Here is a 23331-nt window from a genome sequence, read left to right on the forward strand (position 1 = left end):
AAGAAGCTTTTCTGTTAGTAGGAATTCTGGTCTAATTGAATAGAAAGAAGTTCAAAAATACAGTTGAAATTTTATCTCGTTTAATATCTTAATTTCAATTCTTATACCTTATTAAAATCATTTCTGTACTAATATTTTGTAACTTAAATTAGATTATAAACGACTTTGAATTTGAGAACGATATTTCTTCTAATAATTAAAATATATAAAAATTGATATTATTAAACTAATTTATACATGTCTGAAATAATATATTGATAAATATTGTAACTAATATATAAATAATAAATTACGATACGGGACATAGAAAGTTTTATAAACAAAAGCTACCCACCAGATAATTTTTTTCATCAAAAAATTTTGTACAGAAGCCTCGACGTTTCCGTCATACTGCAGAAAATAGTCACGTAAGTAGCCATACAGGGGAGATAAATCGATGTAACCAATTTCACGAGCAACTAATAATATCGAAAAGCCGATAGCCGAAAGCAGTCTGGGAAAATCGAGCATCGAGAAATGCGAAGAGGGTCGTAGGGTGCTATCGAACAACCGGCGTGTTTCCAGTATCGATAAAGTGAGAAAGGTCTAGGCAGAAAGTAGGCTACTAGAAAGTGGGCTTAAAACACTTTGTATGCTACTTTCCAAGTAACAATTTATTGAAATTATATGTTAAATCATCCAAAATTTATACGAAATATGTGCAAACCGGAGAATAATGTAATGAAATAATTGTACAAATTGTACATTATGAATATGATTTTCATCGTTTATTATGCGTATTCGTTATGATACATAGGTTGCTGCAAAAATTTCGGGAATTCGCTGTCATTCGATTGTTCATTGTTTTTGTAAAGCTTCAGATTTTTAAGTTGATTTAAGTTAGTTATTGAAGTTAAATATCTTGAGAAACAATAAAATCATTAATCCAAACTAATTTGTGATTTTTCTCATTCCTCCTCAAAAGTTTTACAGTAACCCATCAGACATTGCGAAATTCAATGAAATTTCAGTTAATGCAATATACTAATACTATCACCGGCTGATAGGAGCATAAAAATCCGTTCATTCGAGAACCCCTAAAATTCTCTCTTGCGTACGGTGAAATGACCCGTTTTCAGTTGAACGATCCCCGTTGTTTACAGTAAACAAACTGTACGCTTCCTCAGGTTTTCGAAAACGCAGAAATTACCGAAGTTGAAGTGCTTTAAATAGGCTTCCAAGTATACTTGGCAGCTCGCGTAAACGATATTGAATATTGGTGTAATTTATGGGGCAACGGAGGAGAGCCGTTGAAAATTCGCAACATAAACGGAGATCATTTGGCAGCACTTTCGATGCAGGGCTAGTTAGTAGAGCGGAAAACAAGCTAATTCAGAGGCAGCGGGGGCTCGAGATTCCTGTGAATGTGAAGGGGCTTAAAGGAAACGGCATCGATCGATACAGCTTTAATAGCCAGTGTTTATCGTCAATACGAAACTCGTGAGTCCTGGGTCTCTCCCCTTATATGAGGAGAGGTCGGAGCAGCACTCGCTCCGTCAGACGCGAATTAGCCGAGTGCCTTTGATTACAAACGTTGCGCCGAAGAGCCACGTACGTCTGCCAATTAGGGAAATATTTCGAGTTTCCTTCTAATCTAATTGCCCGACACAAACGTAACTGGGCGCAGCGCCCGGGCTCCGGGTAGGTATTGGTTTCTTTGCTGTCAAAAGGATTGAGCATCGGCATCATTTGCCCTTCGAATTCGGGAGGACTGGTACTCTTAATATAATTTTGTTATCCGAATTTCGTGGTCTGAGTTACCTAACCTTAGACTTATTCGTGATCCTCTCAAAGAATAGTCAGGTACTTGTACCTTTTACCGTTATTGACTGGAATAAGGATTTTTTTATAGGCACAGTGGGTCTTCGAGTTACGTCCTCCTAATTTACGTCGTCTCTACGTAACCTAGTCAATCATTTGTAATCAATATTTCTAGTACTACGTGTTTAGCTTTAACTGAACCATTTTGAAACTTAATTGAGTAAAGAATTAGTCGTGCGCTAGATTAATTTTATAACGTTTTTATGGGTAAATTATTTCATATTATGTAGTTTATACATAGTTTAAGAACTTATAGAAATACATTTACATTTACAATAAACGTCAGTATGCAAGTGCAATTAATTCAGAATTCAGACCATTACCTACATTTATGTGTAATGGCATTACAACGTCAGATGTCTTCATCTTTAAATTATATTGTTAAAAAAGGAAATACTAAGGAATGCAATGTTTTGAGATTAACTAAAAAATAAATTTGCTGAAAAGAACTGTGAGCACAATTCTTGAAGATAAAAAATGTATTTTAATGGCGATAAAAGAAGGCCATCCAGTACGTTCCAGTATTATTCATGAATATCATGATCTCTACGGTTTTTCGCGAACGTTCGGTAAGTGTGATATGTTCTACCACTTTTATACATTTAAACGAAAATGAATCTCCTAATGTGACAAACATATGCACAGATATACATATATGTTTACATTCATGCATACATGTTTATCTTGCGTATCCAGACTTACGTCGTTTTCGACTTACGTCGTCTACTCTAGAACCAATTAAGACGTAATTCTTAAGCCTCACTATGCAGTGGAACATCATTTATATGCGAATGATTGATTGTGCGAATTAAACCACGGATCCACCAATCTTTGCATTTTAAAACACGTATCCTTCCTGTTTCAAGTGTCTTCTTTCAGTATCTTGTCTGAGTCTACACACATTAGTGTACGATTACATTTCATCAATCAATCAATGGAAGAATTATGAATAAGATTAGTTACTTTTCCTATTATTATGGATATTCAATTTTTAGAGTAAACGTACACTTCTAATGTATATAGATTTCAGTTTTCGTTCAACAAATGAATAACAATGAGCAGAGCCTTGTAACCATGATTGCCAACGAAGAAGAAAAGTAAACGCTACAATCCTAATCAATCCTAATAATTATATTATTCAATAATTTATTATGAATTACTAAAAGCAGCTTTTAATTTAAGGTCTAACCGTGTCTCAGAATCTGGCGAGAAAAATTGGCTCTTCAAAAGCAGGTTGCAATTAAAGTTATTGCAAGGTTAATGTGAATTCAATTTGCACATTGGTTATACGGTGCATTTCTAACTGAAGTGTTTGCAGAACTGTGGAGCTGTTAACTTTTCTGAAGATAGGAAACGAAATTCTGTGAAATCAAGTTGGTAATGGAATGTTTGGCGCTGATCAGGAAAACTCTGGTAAAATGAAAAGTTTTTCATAACGTCGCTCAACGCGAATCTTGCAAGTACTGCCTGTAATATTATGAATGCAATACATATAAATACAACGAGCGTTGCGTATTCTAACAGTTTTTATTAGAAAATTTGAACCTTGATTTTCTAGACACTAACTGGAACAACTCGAAGTAATTCCACGGAAATTAAAGGTACAATGAAATATATATTCCCTTCTTTCAAGTTTGTTACCTAAAAATAATTAAAAATATTGCATCTTCTTCATCTAACATTTTATCTATGTTCACATAGATACAACGAAATAAGTGTGCAGGGTATATCTAATAACTGGAGCAGGCTATAATTCTGTTCTTGGCGAAGTTAGGATAAAATTGTAAAGGAAATCTTTACTCTATTTAACAAGCTCTACTGTAGTCCAATACCAGTTTCTTCGTAATTGCGTTAACGCCGTTGCAAAGTGCAATTGCATTTTTAAAAATTAAACTATATATTTCTTTTATTTTTATATAAATTGTTTATTTACATCATTTTATATAAGAACGGTTTAAATTGCTATCATTGAAAACTGGAACTTTAGATATTTTACTTTGAATGTTTAGTGTTGTGTGAATACTTTATCATCTTGAAATCCCTATATCTGCTATGTTATTTACTGGCAGCGTGCTATCGGTGAATATTCAACGTAAACTATCTCGAAAAATATTGACTTATGTGAAATGAAGCAAAAAAACGATTTATATAAAAAAAATATAGAGTTTTATCATTAATAATTTATTAGGAAAAGAAATAATTTTGGTGCTTATTCTATGTCTATGTTTACTCCAAATGTTGAGATTAATAATAGAAAACTAATATTTAACTTATATTTAAAAAAAAATAAATAACTCTTAGATTTCCCAAATTCAGTTTAAAATTTTGTATCACGAGTTTGGCACGGCATTGTAGGTCAAGGGGTTAACACTGAAACTATCAAACGGGTCAAAATGACCCATTCTTGATTTCTTCTTCTTACAATTATTAAAAAAATAACAGACGTTTCTCTGAGCAGTGATTAAAGAAATTGATTTAGCAATACACAAATTGAATTGCAAATCAATTAAAGTCTCAATAGATGCGCTCTCGGAGTTTCTATAGAGGTCGCCGGACCTCTAAAAAGTGGATTTAACTGCTCGGTAGTTTTAATGTTAAATTCTGCGTAACATATTCTCACAATAGGACTCAGCACAGGCAATAATATAAGATAAACAAAATGTATGCGAAAGTAAAAGCATTCCATTTGAACAAAGGTATCGAGTTTAACGGTGGTATTCATCGCGAAATCGGCAGAAGTCTGGGTGCCCTTTTCATCCCTTCGCAATAAACCGATGGAACTCCAGGATCCCGCGTCATAATAGCCGCAAGGAATTACCTACGCGATAAAACTTAAGTCGCGAGTCGTAAGGCGCGAACGTAAATTTCACCGAGGAGATTGAACCGGTTGGACAATTTCATGATTTTCGCGTTGTTGCTGTAATAAGACGGTGAAGGACCATTTCGAAGAAGATAAATAAAAGCCACGCGTTATCGGGCGAATCGCTTCGTCATATTTTCCTTGGTCTCGTTGTTCTGTTGTCACACGGTGCACACTAGTCACGTCGAAACGAGGGACTAACCTGGCTATGAAACAACCAGAACAACGACCATTTTTCCTGAAACCAGTTAAGCTTAGCCGGCTGTTTCGTACGTACAATTTCATTTCAATCTCGAAGTAGGGAGGTAGATGCAGCGATCCGGCATCCGAGTGCAATTTATCAGAAACCCTGAATCCGATCAGACGCAGGATCTTGAAGGGAATGTGTAGAGGATACAGTAGAGTGCTCGAAACGTCGAGTCAATTGAGAAACTTGCGCATGTTACAAAAGTTTATTAATCACATTCAGCGATATTTAACTGTCGATCTGTAACAGGTATACCAGCTGTTCATTCGGCTATTGATCAACATTGCAGTAAAAAAAAGAATTATATAAAAAGGTAAAGATTTATGTATGGGAAAAATGAAACAGTTATTTCTTTAAGTATTTACAATGACAATTACAAATTTTCATTCAGTAGGATATTTTTAAAGAAATAAATGTCTTTAACTTTTCAAATAGATTACTCTGTATGTTCGGTGTAATATACAGGGTGTAACTAAATTGTTGCGCACAAATGATAGGGCGTGTACAACTCACTAAACCGAGTAAAAAATCCTCAGTGAAAATTGGTCCAAAACTTAATAGTTTCCGAGATAAAAATAAGTTTCAAAAAAATGTATGGGGACCGAAACAAGAAGTGACGAACCGGAAAATAGTAAATAACGGTGAGAAAATGATAAAAAATATTGTCATGAATGAATAACAAATGAATAATTTTACTTCAGTAAATTGTACTTTTAATCTAGTATTTTACATTAGCAAATATGTAGGATTGAAGTCCATATCCTATTATTTATTACTAATTGGAATAAAAATTTATGATAATGTAAGTATAAAATGTAGTACTGTATAAATATATTTCTTTGTTCAAAATACAATATTTTGAATTTTTATTCAACTGGTGGTATAAACTTCTTTACATATTTATTTATGTAACATGTCTTGAATTATTTTCTTCTCAATCGTTTCAGTAATATTTTCAATATGTAGCAAGATTAAATATATTAACCCTTTGTGGCCAAATGCCACCGTATTAGCGACCTCGAGCTTTTTATACATCAAATCTAAATAAATAATGTCATTATTCAAATATCGAGGGATTAGATTTGGGATTAGCCTGAGAATATCGCATAGATTAATACGCATTTTCTTCTTTTATAGTCTTTAAGAGTTCGATGGTTTCTCAGTTTTTTTATGAAAAGAGTCTCTAGTAGTTCAAAAAATGTTTGTCCACAAAGGGGTGAAAATACTGGCGTTACACCTTCATATCCATTTAATTTACTCACAAAAATCCATGACTAAAATTCATAAAATGACTCGTTAAAACTGTCGGTTGTTGCAAAGGCAATTATTTTAATACGAAGTTTTAAATATTTAAATTCTATTCTGACGAACCACAGTATTTGTCGCATACAAAAGAAAACATTCATTCCAAGAAGCCTAACATATCCGCTACAAGTGAGCGCGAAGAATTATCGAAAGGGACAGTCGTGTTCCAAGTCGATACGAGTGAAACGGTGTGCTTCCGGGTGCTTTAGCAATCAATCCGCTGTGAAAACGGAAGAAAAGCTGACCCAGATAACGTACTCGACAAACGTTATAATTGATCGATTGAGCTGAGCGGTAGGGGGATCAGCTAGAAATTTGCGTTCGCGTCGAAACGGGGCGAAGTCAAGGGACGGTCGGTGACCCTCTTCATGGCTCGGCTCTTGTCCCTCTTCCGAACCTGTTCGCCCTTTGTTCGGGTAGGGTTTACACTGGAAATAGCCGCTTCAGTGCCGCTGTACTTAATTAACGCGCTTCCTTTCAGCGCTCGGCCGAGAGCTTAATCCGACAGCCAGAAACCGGCCGGCGGCGCTTTCACCGCTTGATTATTTCGGCAAACAGCGACGCCGGCCCGACGCTGCAAACTGATTCGACAAGGAGATGAAACGCGGATCCCCGTTGTCTCTCGCCGTTGACGCGCGACCGGACTCGATGATAACGCCGCGCCGTGGCCAGCTGAATATCTCTCCGTGATGCAAACGAACGATCGAAATCGGCACAAAGAACCGGGTCGAAGCCTGTCCGGCGCGGCCGTATAAATGGCCGTCGCTCGACGTCGTCGATCAAAAGACACCGGTGCCCCTATCTTCCACCGTGTGCTTTTTCAAGACAGATCGTGCATTGGATCTACTTGATTAACGCGTCGCCACTGGCCGCCTGTTCCGACGGCCGATCGCGAATTCAATCCGGGACGGCTGGATTTAATGATTTTGGTAAACAACGCCTGCTAAAGCAAACAAAGGGATTCCGCTGTCTGTTGTCCGAGCGGTGGCTGAATAGCAATATGATGAGGGTTACCGAGCGAATCGGATGGCCCGGACGGGAAAACGTTCGAGATCGCGCACCACGGAAAGCGAAATATCGTTTGATATCGCAACATACGTCGATTCGATTCCCTTCTGTCCAGGCCGAACTGACGGTCGACTCTATTTGCTCGACGGATTTGCGCGAGATACATTTTTTCGAGGCGGCTTGCGGCCGGTGCAATTGCGTCGAGTGACGCGTGTGGAAAGCTTGTCCGAATGGTATTGGTTTGGCGGGGAAGTGGTGTCGGTTTTGTGGATGCGTGGGTAAATTTACTTTGTTTAGTCGAATGTTTGATGTTCGTTGTTTTGCGTGATTATCTTTTGTTTCGGGGTCCAGACCTATGTCCAGGTCAAGACGTCTGAAAGAGGCTCGCCTTTCGCTGTCATAAAAGTGGCGAATGTAGAAACAGCAAAAATCCCACGTATTATGCATCTTAAACACTTGCGCTGGAAGGTGTGCAAACCTAACGTCCTAAGTTAGATTAAGTTTATCTTTTATAAATTAACCAGTGTTTCACGGTGTCCTGTGTCGACTTGCAACGTTCTTACTTTCCTCACTGGAATTAAGGCTGTCAGAGTTTGAGTCCACAGATCCAACATGAAAACTATCATCGATAGGGTAATGTATACTGTTATTAACACATTGAGTGTGACGTCAGTTCCTGGGGACTGAGAGCGAACTTTCCGTTTGGGCTACATCGAAGCGTGAGACCGATAGTGTCAAGGTTAAAAAACAAATGTTGTAATTTTAATGAAGTTTATCAAAATATTGTAAGCGAAGAACCATAGCTAAAAGGAGCATTATATTCGTACTGTGTAATTGCACACCTAGCTGTGAAATCGCCGCTTTCTGCCGCTTGAACGAAAAGCAGAAAAAATTTGACTTCGCACTCAACGTGTTAACTGCATGAGATTGATAAAATTCAAACATTTATAATTCTAAAATCAAAGAGTGAGAATTATTGTTATCACGTTAAAGAAATCTTCCAGACTATTTCTGCATCTGTCGAACACCACCAGCTAGAGAAATCCCCACCATAATTGTAACCCTCTAACCAATCTGGGGAAACATCCAAATTGGGGAAAACGTCGTTGTTTCGCCTTCAACCGTCAAGACAATCAACCTGGTTCGGCAGTCAACCGACAATAAACTGTGCTATCCGCAAATAGTATTCTCAATCATTTGAACGCTCTCCGCCGACATTAGTTTGTTGAACGAGCATTGGACCTCGCAACTCATTATTTCGAGTTAATCTGCAACATATTCCGTTGTCTGGAGATACATAGTCTTAGTATATCTATAAGGATGCTGCAAAAATGACACGAAGTGGTAAATAATAACACAGAAGTTGTATTAACAACGACGTGTATATCTTACTAACTTTTTTCAAGTAGCGTATTTCTCCTCGATGAGACAAGGGTTTGTCCGTGCAGATACAATTTGGTAATGTCGGGTCATGCAAGTGCGTCGTGTGCGGATTACTGCAAGATTGGTACAGAACTGGCACAAGACTGATACAAGTCTGGTACAAGACTGCTACAAGACTGATATAAGACTGATATAAGACTCTGGTACAAGGCTGGCACAAGACCAATATAAAACTGATACAAAACTGATTCCGTAAGACTGATCCGCAAGACATTTATGACGTCTTTTTTAAAGAGGATCAATTCCCAACCTCGCAAGATCGTTCATTTGTTTATCCGTCATTGCAACTCCAACATCTACAGGTCTTTGATGAACATCTACGATGTTGACGAACAACACTGCTTCTGGACAGGGTCATCGTTCACGCGAATCGACCGCTTGTACTTTCACCGGCCCTCAAGGTGTTGTTCATTGTCTGGGACCCTCTCGATTCGTACCTAGTTTTCCAACGTTCCTTACAATGGATTATTTATCCATCAACTTCGTGTCTTATCTGTCGGAAACCTATTAATAGGTTTTTCGATACCTATGCTTACTGATCGATAACGTATTAATCGGTTTTCTTACTGCTAACGCTTATTGACCAATGGCCTGTTATAATTGCACTGCTTTGAAACAAAAGGAATTAGAACAACGTAACGAGTACTTTTTACATTTTGATATTAAAATTATAAATCTTTAGATATAGACGACGAAATCATATTCAACTGATTGTGAGGTGGTTGTTAATGAATTGCAGCTGCGATCATGAGCGGTAGATAAAGTGTTAATAAGATATTACCTCAGTAATGCGTTCAGTGAGATTTCAGAAGTGATTTTGTGTATTGTTTCAATTATTATTTACTGAGTAGTATATCTAAATAGTGTGAAGTGTTGATTGATTTGACAAACATGGAACTAATTTTTATATGTACAATGTAATTTTTAAAAATTACGTTCAGATTTCATTATTCAACAGATTCTTCACAAATGCTCTGCTTTTTCTGAAAGTGATGCTAATATTATAGATTCTACATAACAACATTTACATTTCATAAATTATTAAGAATTATAAATAACAGTATTTTTTCTTGATGAGAAATCGAAATAATCAAATTATCTATCAAATTAGTTTTTATTTATGAATGAGGTGACCTGGATTCCTTTTCGTTGAACAGTGTTAGTATATACGATACTGTGAATAAAAATAGAAAACGAATTTATGTAAATAAAGATTCTTAAATAATGAGTTTAACATTTATACAAGGAGGCAAAATAAAATTGGACTGGCTTTTACTTCGATAGAATGTAAAAACAGGATAGTTGGTTCCATTTCAAAGTCTATATAAATAATTCTTACAAAATCAAAATCTATTATATTAATCTATGACATATGATCAAATAAAGAATTTCTTCTTGATCTTCTTTTCCTTTTAACTGAATGATGACAGTTAAAATTGAATAGAAAGACACAGAAAAAGAAACTAATCATCTAAAGAGGTAAGGTCGTCGCAGTACAGAAAATAAAGCCAAGATGTACAACAGGTCATTTATAATTTATATAATAAACCCTCCAGAATTCACAACCTCAAATTGTTGTATGATAATGCACTCAATTACCATGCTTAGCATCATCCCAAGTTTAACAAGTTCGCGATCACGCGACACATGTATGACACAGCGATTCGTTTAGAGAGGCCAGCGTCACTATGTGTGTTGAGCGTATGCTGTATTTTTTAATAAAAATATTTAATTACGAAGGAAAATACGAAATGGTAGGGTAAAATGGAACTCTCATATGAAATCACATAAAAATATAAAATCTTTACTTCTACTAAATCAAAATTGTTAATTGAATATATTTAATTGTTAGCTGTTATAAATAAACTACAAATATATATGGTATTATTAACAAAAATCATAAATAAATGTATTATCTTCTTTTTCTGTACCTGGTGCAATCTAACTGGTCAGTTTTTATCTTGTCTCCGATTCTAATTTGGTATATAGTAATACGATTATACGTTACCAATTAAAACTATAAACAAACCTCGTAGCAAAGGACTCCCGTTGCCCCTGTAATAAAGTGTTCAGTTTTGCTCTGATCATCATAATTTAGAAAAGCATATAAAATGTACAGTTTAGCACGAGGTAAGAAAACAACTTGAATGTCAAAAATACAGCTTAAGGAACGTGGAATTCAGTACTATAATAGTTGTCTTATTCCATATTTTAGTCGAAAGGAAAAAGAATGCTTCAAACGTCTATGTAACATCAAAACTTTTTAACTGAATACTATTCCAATATCTTTAGTCGAAAAATAACTCATGTACTACTCTGCTGTCGATATCAAACTACATTAAGGGCTTATTAGAATCATATTATGCGATATCGACTCGACACGAGCTATTTATCTATGAAAAATATTACTGTCTCGTTTTACCTGACCAGTCCGTTTTATTTTATTTTCCCCTATATCCTATTCTGGCTTTGGTTACATCAAAATTCCACACATATATGATACTTATGTAAAATGCTTTCTTTAGTTTATTCACTAATTCACTATTCGCGAATAATATATCACACGAAACAATTGTACGAAAAACACAGTCTACAGTAAGGGTATTTCAAATGTGACTGTGGTCGCGAACGTGTTAAGTATTAGTCACAGCACGAATTCCTATTGAAAATAGCTAAAGTACACTGCAGCTCTCACGTTAGCTCCATAGACACCAAACTAAAAGAGCATAGGAGCAAGGGGATTCTTCCACTCACAATGTTCGGGTTGCCTCGGTTTTCGACGCATGGCCATTACTGGCGCGCGACAATAACAAAGGACAGAAGTGAGACTGAATGTGACGTGAGACGGAACTATAGTGAATTTTGTTTTCTGTCTGTATATCTCACTTCATTGCATTTGCTCTCGCTTTGTTATTGCGGGGCCAATGGTGACTATGCGTCAAAAGCTGTGGCGGTTCGAGCGTCGTGAATGGAAGAGTCTCCTTGCTTCTATGCACTTTTAAATTTAAGGTCGATGGACTTAACGCAAGAGACGTATGGTACTCATACCCTACAACCTTTATGTACTCGCATCTCCGAACCCAGTTACTCATCTATGACACAACTTAAGCCTCTACTTCACAATTCTCCCTCTTCTCCAAATTTTCTTTCTAAATTCATTTCCCAATACACAGTAAATTTCACCGAACCGTCTTCACACGAACTAGTCACATCGCGAAATCGAACGATACACCGTTATTCTTAGATCTACCAAAGTTCTATTAGTTTAGTTATTTTATTCATGCTCTTAAAAATACTGCTTCTTACTTTTTCTTCCATTATCATCGACATTTCCGAGGAATATTAGATCAATCAAATCGACTCTGCAATTAATCTAATCGATTCATCATACAGTATCATAATAATCACTCAGTCGCTCACTAAATCCTCCTTTTTGTTCCGCTGAGTTAATCCATAAGCCGTTATTAAGAACCGAAGCATGAATCTTCATTTTATCTATCCGTCGATCGCCTTCGATCCTCATTTATCAACGTCGCCGCTTCGTCGGGGCACGAACACTCTTATCAACATCTCGATCGTCGGGAGTGTGGCGCGGGTTCAGTCTAAATTCTGTTTATGGCGCGCGGCCGTGAAATGGTCACATGGTGTGATATTTGCACGATTCAGGCGACCAAAAGTAAATTTTCAAAATTTCACCTAAACTGTAAAATTGTTTGAGATAACTGAATATGCGAGGAATAATGTTTTAATAATTTATTTACCCTTAGAGCACTCGAAAAGTGTTGAGCTACTATTTCTCCACTGTTGGGCATTTTTCAACTACGCGGTTTACTCTTGAAATCCCGGGTAGCACTTTCTATATATTTTGGAAATGTTGTACGAATTTTTCTTCTATTATGCCTTTAGTAGTTCATTACTTTTTTTTACCACGAACCTTTACGTAAACATTCACGTTTTAACCCTTTCGTCCCAAATGGTACACATAGGCACCATAAACATTTGAAATTACTAATGTACCAAATTAAAATCCTACTGGCATACATTTGTACCCCCTCCCCCTCATATTGAAAGGATTATCTTATTTCTTTCTCCGAAAATCATCGATGTTTCTTACAGTTGCACTACTTCACGAGTGATTCTTTCACAGATTAAGATGCATCCGGACATTCTTTCAAGCACAGTTGTATCTGATAAAGCCTTAAGATTATGGATTTAAAAATGAAATGTTCGGTATATATCCGCCTTCCTGTGCCAGTTACACTTTGTTATCGCGATGCACCGCAAATCAGGCGATCACGGACGCGCGTCGCGATCTGCAGCGTTTCGGAAAACCGCTTTCTGTGGTTGTGTATAATACTTCGAAACAAATTTTTTCTTATAAAGTTATATAAGAAAACTTTTAACTTCATTGAATTTTTAATGGAAATTTTGTGATCCTTTAATTTTGCTCACTGGTATACGAAATTTACAGAGGAATAATAAATTAAACGATCTTATTGTATATTATATCATGTAATATATCATGTGTAACTATATGATTTTTTATATAAATATCTGGAATTTGATATAATGTATATTAATAAATTTATTATTATATGCCATATAATTACATATTATTATATATTATTATATTACATTCCCGTAGTTTCTTGTAAAAACGGGATATAAACCTAGTTATAGTTTTGGCCGCTCAGATCGGGCAAATACCCCACTGTGTGTCGGTAAGTTCACGGGGCCGCGCCGCGGGGTAGAACTTTAAATTAGAGCAATAAGGGGATGAGATCAGCAGCGAGATAGCCGGCCGCCGACTTAAACCTGATTTATATCACCTGTCACGGTACGGTCAAATCACGTCAAGTCAGGTACCGGTTAATATCGCTCACATGTAATCCAATGGGAGCATTCGTAGTACGTGGCTGAATCGAATCACATGAAAATCCGTGGATCGTCTTGTTGTTTTGGAGTCTTGAAATTTTGTTTATAAAGTGTTTTATTAATAATAATTAAACTTTTGTATTGATTTCACTAATAGAGGTTTATGAAGTGGTAATCAGATTAACCTTAATGGTTAGAATAAGTTATTTCCACGGGATTTGGCATGTCAAAATGTAAAGATTAATATGATGGTATAGGGGCTTAAAGTTGTAAGATTAATATTTTTTATAAATGTAAAGGATCGAAGTAAAGGAAATTATTCAACTTTCATTCTTTTCTTGAGATTTATATATTTATTTAATTTTAATAAAATTGACTTATTTGTCGAGTATGCATGATCAACAATAAAAAACAATTTTCGGATAACAAGTGATTAGTAGAATTTGTACAGAATTGCGAGTTAATCGATTTTGGCCACAGAAAATATTGTAATTCTAAGTAGATCGCTTTTATCCATATACATTTTTATTTTTTGCAAAATAGAACAATGTAATTAAACACTAGACTGTATATAACATTATATATAACATTTTATATAACTACATAAAATGGAAATTCCTTTATGAGAATATGCTATGTAGGATTTTAATTATATAAACTACGAACCTGTGAATTTTTATGCATTTATGAGGAATTTGAGAGTGAAAAATTGCACAAAATGCATACGATACGAAGAGTATAAAGAATATTCAAATTATAATAGTTTTTATAGTATTTATTATGAAAAACCTTGTTCTATCATAATTCTATTTTTCTAATTACGCTTTTAAAATTTAATTCGTATAAAAATCCATAGTCTATTTGTCGTGGTGCAGATTTTCAATGAAATGAAATATTATACTTAACACTACGTTTACCGGTTCGCGAGGGAAATTAGAGAAACCGTTTACATTTATTTTCTGTCACTTGTACTGACTTTTATCCGTACATCTCATAGTTTCATTTATAAGATCATTGTGTGTAGTTATGTCGTCTTTGAAGTTGTTTTTTTCAAGAAGATGTTTGATTTTGTTCATGAGTCAAATTAACCCGTATCGATAGAGATAAGTATATAAAAATATCAGTAAACCTAGTGTTAAGAGCAAACATAGTTATAAAATATGCCTACAACGTTTGACTTGAGAAAGAAATCATAAGGCAGCGGTTTAATTAATTACCCAAATTTAAACGAGAAGAACAATGCCAAAAACATACCTAAATCCATATAGATGGAATGAAAGGTTTAAAAGTTTAGTCGAATCTATCGAGTATTCTCGGTGATCAAAAATCTAAATGGCACCATCATTTCGTTATACAATGAAGCGTGATTTACGCCTTAATGTCGCGGCTCGCGCCATCGCGAATCACGTCGCGTATGCTCGACTTCTTCATTCGCGTATATGAACATAGCCGGGAGCACGACATTGTGGTAATGGCACGGGCAACAAGGGGTCGACGAGCACGCGACCCGCGACACATGCGACCCCGTACACGCGCCCGATGTACTAGAACGCAGTGCGTGACCGATAGTTGAAGCGGACTTGCAATGACCGGCTCAATCCAGAAAAAATCACTGCTGCGTGTCGCTGGTAATTCTCGCTGTAAAGTTCGCGTTTTTACGCAAATCGCCTCTCTTTTGAAACCCATAAACGAAGTCGACGATATAATGTCGCGGATAGTTTCTTAGAAAATATATTGGACAGGATAATTCTGTAGTGACAGCTTGACATTTTACAAAGGAGCTTTATGACAGAAAATTGAATGAAATCTGATTCCATGCTGTTTTTTTAAAAAATTCTTACTTGTTGATAACATCATAAGAGAGATGTTTTCATTCTATGTACATTAATGTAGATACATTTTTCGCATTATTCTCCTTGATCGAATATGAGTAACCAATGCTTCAACTAAATAATGTATTTCGTTTCACTAAACATTTCTCGCTGGCTTCATAATTAGAATTAATAGAGAGCTTTCATTACTTTCTATTTCGATTCCTTTATATGCCACATTCCTTTTTGTTGCACCTAGTCACGAGTTTTCTTGGTTAATCGGGTTATCGCGAACTTTGTTAGATGCAAATTTCCACGTCGCTGTTTAAGTTATTTGACCATAATTTTTGTCAAATGTTGCAAAAGTCTAATCGGCTCGTGTCTCGCGATCGTTTGCCTACTAAATGGTTTCCGATAGAAACAATTGCTCTTGAAAGAATATTGATAATCATGTTCTTTTGTGTTTTTCATTTATATTGCCACTAAAAATTTATTGATTACTTCCTTGATCCTTTGACAGCAAAATGGTTTTCTACTACACGTATCAAAAACGCAAAGCAGAAAAGTTTATATACACATATACTTCATATAAGTGTTGCTTAGGATCAGTCAAGGAGTGGGCCGACTTTTATTAAAAAAAACTATTACATTATAAATATTATTGATGAAAATAAATGTATCTATATAAGAAGAATAGTTAAATAGGTTTCTGTATAAAATTCAGTATACTACTCAATAAAATTGAAAATATTTGACAACTTTAATGAGATGGAGTCATCTCAACCACAGATTTTATCCAGAATTACCATATATATACCATATATAATTACCATATATATATTACCTATAATGTTACAAGTGTAAAAATGTTCTATTGTACAGTAGAAGTATATTTTTAAAAAATTATACTGACGAATACCGTGTTGTTTATTGTGTTGACACGACAAACACGATAAATAATTTATATGTTAAATAACTGTCACGGTCGCCGATGACCTACGCTTTCAAATTGCTTGAAAACAATCACAATACATAATGTAAGGTAATTAATGTTGAATAAAAATGTTTAATAGCGTGAATAATGAAATAATAGTGTGAAGTAAGAATTGCAATGTCAAATAATTAATAATTATTTCTACTTATGTTTGCTACGAAAAAAGAAGCACTATATAAGACCCTTAAGATTTTCGTGACAGACAACGTGTTAACTAACGGAAATGAATGAATTAATCTTTTATATTCATAATAAAATGTCATTTTCGTGACAGACGATGTTAAATAATTAATAATTATTTCTACTTATGTTTGCTACGAAAAAAGAAGCAATATATAAGACCCTTAAGATTTTCGTGACAGACAACGTGTTAACTGACGGAAATAAATTAATTAATCTTTTATATTCATAATAAAATGTCATTTTCGTGACAGACGATGTCTTAACCGAGGGAAACGAGTTAATGAATCCTTTATATTCATAGATATATTCTTGAATCGTTATTGGTTTCCTTTTTATGTGACAGACACTTATCACACATCATATTTATTTGCGTTTGTTGAATTATTACTAATGCTAAGGTAGCAAAAGTAAAACTGCCCAACGTTCATATATTTTTAGTCTAAACAAAGGCGATGGAAAGGCAACCAGATGTGTCTGGATTTTGTCACGCGAAGTCAAAAGACTTTTCTCCAGGCAAGGCCATAAACGGTCTTGTAAAGAAAAGCAGACTGCAGTTTACTTTTGGGAGTTCCGAGTCATTCGCATCCGAGGACTTGAAAGAGCTGGACGTGTTTTTCAAAGCCGTTATAATAAAGTCACACTATAAAGTACATACTGTTTCATTATTTCATCACCCATTTCCAATAGCGTTTATCCCAAAACGATAAGTTTTGAATCAGATACCAATCAACAGTATCCGGTTTGCATAATAATTTCAGTACTGGCTTATATTCTGTCCCCGTCATATACCCATGACTCACCGATCCTCCGCCACAGGAAATGGTGACAAAAGGGAAAGCGAATAGAAATTTAGAGGACCTAACCACGTGCTAACCCAAACCTAATCAACAATGCAGCTGTCACGTTAGCTCCATAGACCATCAAGCTAAAAGTGCATAGAAGCAAGGGGACTATACGCACGATGCTCATGCCGCCTCGGTTTTCGACGCATAGTCATTATTGGCGCGCGGTAATAACAAAGGAAGGAAACAAGACCTAATGCGACGGAGTGAGACGGAACTATAGAGAATTTTGTTTTCTATCATTACGTCTCACTTCGTCGCATTCGATCTCGCTTTGTTATTGATAATGATAATGACCATGCGTCGAAAACGGAAGCGGCCTGAGCATCGTGAGTGTTGGAACCCCTATGCACTTTTAGCTTGATGGTCTATGGTGCTAACGTTACAGGCGTATGGTAGTTATATTTGTATAAGTGGTGGGGATAGAACGTATTTGTATAAGTAGCGGAAACAGAACAAACCCGTGCCATGAATTCTATTTTAGTTATATTTTATATATTCTTAAAATGAAATTATTAAATATTTCTAAAGTTATCATTCCAGCTTCGGCATACTCTAAAAATCTAGTATTGGATACTAGTATTTGTACGCTGTACTATCCCACGTTGATCGTTCGAGACGAAACGAAAAGAAATATTTATATTACCTAACATAACCATAATCATTTGAAAATATAATAGAATTTATATAACGTTTACACGTTCATATTTTACAGTTCTATTCTCCTGAACTTTTTAGTTGCATAAATCTTCCGCGTTAGTTATACACAGTGGCAGGCTTTGTCCTTGAACGAGCCACCCTCTATCCCCAATCCTCTTTAAACCCAAACCCTCTGAAACAGCAGATAACCGAGGACGGCGATGAGTACAGCGTAACCATCACGCGCTTAGCTGAAGCAGGTTAAGTAGATAAACATTATCGGTGACGTCCAAGTTCATTGTTCTTGGGCACTGTGCGTACGATATAACCAGAAGAACAAGAGGCTTTCGCCACTGATCGGGACCAGAACCCTTCCGATCGGCTTAAGATAAACTTACAGCCGTGGGAATTTGAAAAGGGAGGATTAATTTCTAGCGTTGGATCCTGGAGTTACTTGGTACTGGTACCAGCTGTATAATCCGGATCGATTAAGGAACTTGTGATTGAGATGAAGTTACTGCGTAGATCATACTAAATACCTCGTTAATTGATTCTTTTAGCGAGGAATAATGCGTAATGTTTATAATATTCTGTGTAGATTGTAGCTTGTAATAAGCCATTTTGAGACTGATCTTTCAGCATATGAAATAATCAGAATGTCCTTTCATTAAATTAGATATATAGTGGAAATTTACTGTGTATTACAATTTCTATTCGATCTTTTCAATTTTAATTATAATCTCAATGTAAATCGAGCTGAAGGAATTGAACATTTATTATAGATACTGACGCGATAATTTGGCTATGTTCCAAGTGATTCTTTCAAGGTAGGAGAACAGTGTGATTTCTTTCCATTTTCCACCTGTTTATCTTTCGTTTCTGTAATTATTATCGTAAGTTATATGACGTGTCAAAGTTTAGTAAGAAGAACCATGCATTATTAGTTTGTTGTTAGGATAATACAACGATGAAGTAGATTATAGAGATTGTTCAAGAAAAAACAGGAATAATTTATAATTATTTAATGAAATGTAACTATAAATTACTGGTTGTGTTATCCTAATGATGTTTTACGTTACGTGTTTTGATTTTAATTGATTCAATCGATCAATCCGTCTTTTAGTTAGTGTGCTCAAACATTTGAGTATAGCACAAACCCTATTCTGGGAATTGACTGGTGTTTGCCTGACAACCCCGTGCGTCTGCTGCATCCTGTCACTACCGTATCAAAATTCCTCGTTACTCACCGCTTCAGTGTGCACAGGATGAGCGGCAAACAGCAGTCCTGTCAGGGCTGCGAATCCAGGACGCAGCGCTGCCACAACTAAGCTCACTCTTGTGACCAAAACGCATGCAATGGCGTGCAAGGCAATATTCGTCGCGTGATACCAGCTTGGTGTTAATCCTGACATCAGGTAGTTCAACCTGCAAGAAGAAAAAAACAAAAGTTAAATTTACGGGGCTGATTGATACAAAAACTTATGTATTTCAGATGGTATATATTCTTCTGTAGTGCAAATATTCACAACATGGTATGACAGTAAGTGATTATGTATTAAGTATTAAGTAATGTATCCAAATGTTGGTGGTCACTAATTACTTTAGTGTTAATGTGACCATCTTAAAATAAACTCAAATATAAAAAAAGATAGTAGGAACCAAATTATACGCTAATAATGGTTCAAAAATATTTGTCATTTTCGGATAACATTTTGTAGTGAGAAGTTTATAAAAAACAATTTAATTTTCGCATGAAATAAATTGTTCTATTGTTGTTATTTTATCATTTTTGTACTGTTTTCTGTTCGAATTTTTAGTTTATTTTTTTAATCGAACTTGTTTCGAGATTATGATGTAGCTCGACGAATTCAGTATGATGTTAACTACAGTGGGGAAAAATGACAAACGTGTTGAAAGAATATTTACAATGAATTTTATAGGATTTTTTCATTAATTCTTGATATATACTGATAAAATAATCTAAATATTGTAGACGTGTAGGTTAATATTGATGTAAACTTCATGGATGTGCGTGCATATGTATGGGTGTAGCGTGCGTGTATACGTTGTTTTGGATAAACGCGTAAAAAAAGAAAAGATATTGAAAAAAAACGAAGTTTGTGTTGACAACGAAAAATATGTAGAAATTGACATCGTTTAATTAAACGTCTATAATATTCAAATTATCGGAAATGTTCTCTTCATAATTAAACAGAAGTGTATGGAGGTTATACAAAAATATATCCCAGGAAGATAAATGTTTCCTTTTCGAGGGAATTCGAGAAATTCGAATACACACATATACCTTAATATGTGAGAAATAAAATGATCAATGGCATCAAGTATCATTACTATTCATAAAATGGTGCACTTGTGTATTCGATCGAAGAAACACGTTCTTGCAAATTCCCATTGCACTGTCCATAAATTAATTGCAATCATCGCGTCTATTATTCCTAACGTCGTTGTACAATGCCATTACACGACGGTGAATCCAATTTTCCAGCAAAATGCCTGGACGAAACCGATTCTTTCCTTCCGATCGGCTCTCGGGGCAAAGTATCCCAGTAAACGGTTAATTTCGTTTGATCTAATTACTCGCTAATTGAAACCATGCAGTCCTCCTGATAGGGGTGTAAGTGAAATCAGCGAGCCATGATCGTAATTAGATAATTACGACTACGCGTGACCCATTAAAGTTCATTCTACCTTCAGGTGCAGCTTTGGCTTCAAACTCCTCGCATACACTGTTGTGGGAATTTGTGAGAAAACACTGCGCCATACTAGCCAACGCCTGCACGCCTTTCCACAATGCACGAAATCCACTTTCTAAAAATGGTCCTTGGGATTCCGATGAAATTGTAATACGATGCATTTCCTGTGTTGGGAGAGAAAGCGGCTGAATTCATTACTTTGTCCGCTCCACATTAAAAAAAAAACACAATTTATACAAATATTTGACTTTAGATTACTTTGATCAAAACGGAATGAACGGTTTAATTTATATCTGCAGAGCTGTTTGTCTGATAGGCTGCATTGCTTTTACTTTAACGGTAAAAGGATGGCCATTTTAAATATATTGGAATGAAAACATGGAGATTCACTTTTTTATTACAATAATTAAATCAAATATTCTCTTTGAAGTCTTTATCCTTTGCGAAGACAAGTTGACGAAGTCTGGGAAAGATATAATCTCATTCTACACGAGCATTCTACAGTCACGGTAACAGTTGCACTATGTTTACTACTGCTAGAGAAGATTTACGGGGAACAAAGTGAAAAGCGTTAACTTTATATCGGCGTGATTGCAGTATTTTTCAAGCATTTCTCACAAGCTTGTCAGATCTCTTGCTTCTTCCACCAACAATACTATAATCGGAAGGATAATAAAAGAAAAAGGAAGTAGCGTCTTTTCGTTTATAAATACGACGGATTCAAAGCGGGAACGGTGGCGAAGTGATCACGCGAATCCGCTTAAGTCGAGCAGGATAATCGGCTTGCAGGCTGCCGTGCCATACATCAACTCGCTTTATCCTCTCGGGGCGCGAAACATTTTTTCTCTAAGCCCAACTGTACGAACGCCACATGTCCTAAACACGTTCGCGACCACGGGCAAATTTGAAATACCCTCACCGTGAACAATGCATTTGTTGCAATTGTTTCGCGTAATTTCTTATTTATATCATTTTTACACGTTTAAAACATAGTGAATAAACCAAACAAAGTATTTCACATGAATGTCATATATGTGTGACATTTTGATATAACCAAAGCGAGAATAAGGTAGACTATATACCAAATATGTATGAACCTTTCGTGGTCGTATACCGCCATAATCGCGATTTCGAGCTTTTACAAGTTCGCATTTCTAAATTTGGGATTAGGATTAGGACATCGCATAGATTAATACTCAATTTTCTTCTTTTCTAGTATTTAAGTGCTCCATGGGTTTTCAGTTTTCTTATGGATAGAGTTTCTAGAAATTCAAAAAATGCTCATCCGCAAAGAATTCAACGGTAATCAACAGCGTCACATAAACGACTATTTATTATTGATATGAAAGGTTTTATTTGAAAATCTGACACAAGTAATCGATTTTTAAGACATGTCATCGTTGGTGGAAGATGCTTGAGACGATAAATATAAAATACTCCATATTTTACAGCATTAGGGTTTTATTTTTTCACAATTAGAACCTGGATGATAAGAACTGTTAACACTATAGGAGAATCGCAAAATATTTCCACTGCGTCAAATAGCTCGCCTATCAACAGTGTTTCTATATTAGAGCACTAATATCATTCGAGTATTGCAAGAGTGATAATTGTAATCGATGTAGAAGATCTAATATACAAAAATACAACTCACAGAATCTCATCCGACAATAGAATGTATAGTTTGCAACAACAATGGCCAACGAAAGGAAACTAGACATTTTTGTAAAAATTGTTCCGTCGCATTATGCATTTCACCATGCTTTTAAGCATTCCATACAATTATATTTACCATCTTTAACACGTTGACTGCCACGGGGGTCACCGATGACCGAGGCATCCAAATTACAAGAAAATAATTATAACTTATAAGACAACTAATGTCAAATACAAATGTTCAGTAATGTAAATAACTAGAGAATAGTGTAACGTAACAATTATGGAACCAAATAATTAATAATTCTTCCTTTTAATCTTTGCTGCAGAAAGAATAAACGATACATAAAATACTGATGTCTTTCATGGGAGTTAACGTGTTAAGTGCCTTCCACCAACGATGACATATCTTAAAAATCGATTACTCGTGTCAGATTTTTATATAAAACACTTTATAGCAATAATAAAGATGCACAAGATATCTCGTCCATAGCGTTGTACGACAATATCATGGTGATGAGATACATCGTCCATAGCATCGTTTCTTCGATATCGTAGAACCGAGATTCTCGTCCATTGTAGCGAAAGAGTTCAAACGAATCGCTGTGTCACACATCTGTGACGCGTGGCCGCGAACGTGTTAATGAAAATGCCTCGCTAGATTCGAAGCAGTCTCCTTCGTCTGTTTCCTGGCTATCAATCAGCTGGTAGCTTGTTCTCGACAAGACAGGCTCATTGATAGTGTCTGCGCATCGATTCCGGTTACGGTGGATCGCGAGGCGGATGAGAACACGCGTTGCTAGCAGGATGATGGGATAGAGGGATAGCGGGCGGCACGAAAGATCGAAGGCTGCGAAGAAAAATAGGTGAGGCGGTGAGTCACCATCAGGAGGA

At 35.8% G+C, this 23331-nt stretch overlaps 1 protein-coding gene across 2 annotated transcripts in view; it reads right to left on the reverse strand.

Annotated features, from left to right (window-relative positions):
• LOC116428740 (protein O-mannosyl-transferase TMTC1) overlaps nucleotides 1–23331 on the reverse strand; it is a 467272-nt gene that overhangs the window by 243075 nt on the left and 200866 nt on the right. For both annotated transcript variants that reach the window (XM_031980776.2, XM_031980774.2), the window contains exon 2: nucleotides 19315–19492. In XM_031980776.2, coding sequence (XP_031836636.1) covers nucleotides 19315–19492 — 178 coding nt within the window. The remainder of the gene's footprint in view (nucleotides 1–19314; nucleotides 19493–23331) is intronic.

Source organism: Nomia melanderi, chromosome 10 (assembly GCF_051020985.1).
Source record: "Nomia melanderi isolate GNS246 chromosome 10, iyNomMela1, whole genome shotgun sequence".
NCBI classification, from domain to species: Eukaryota; Metazoa; Arthropoda; class Insecta; order Hymenoptera; family Halictidae; genus Nomia; species Nomia melanderi.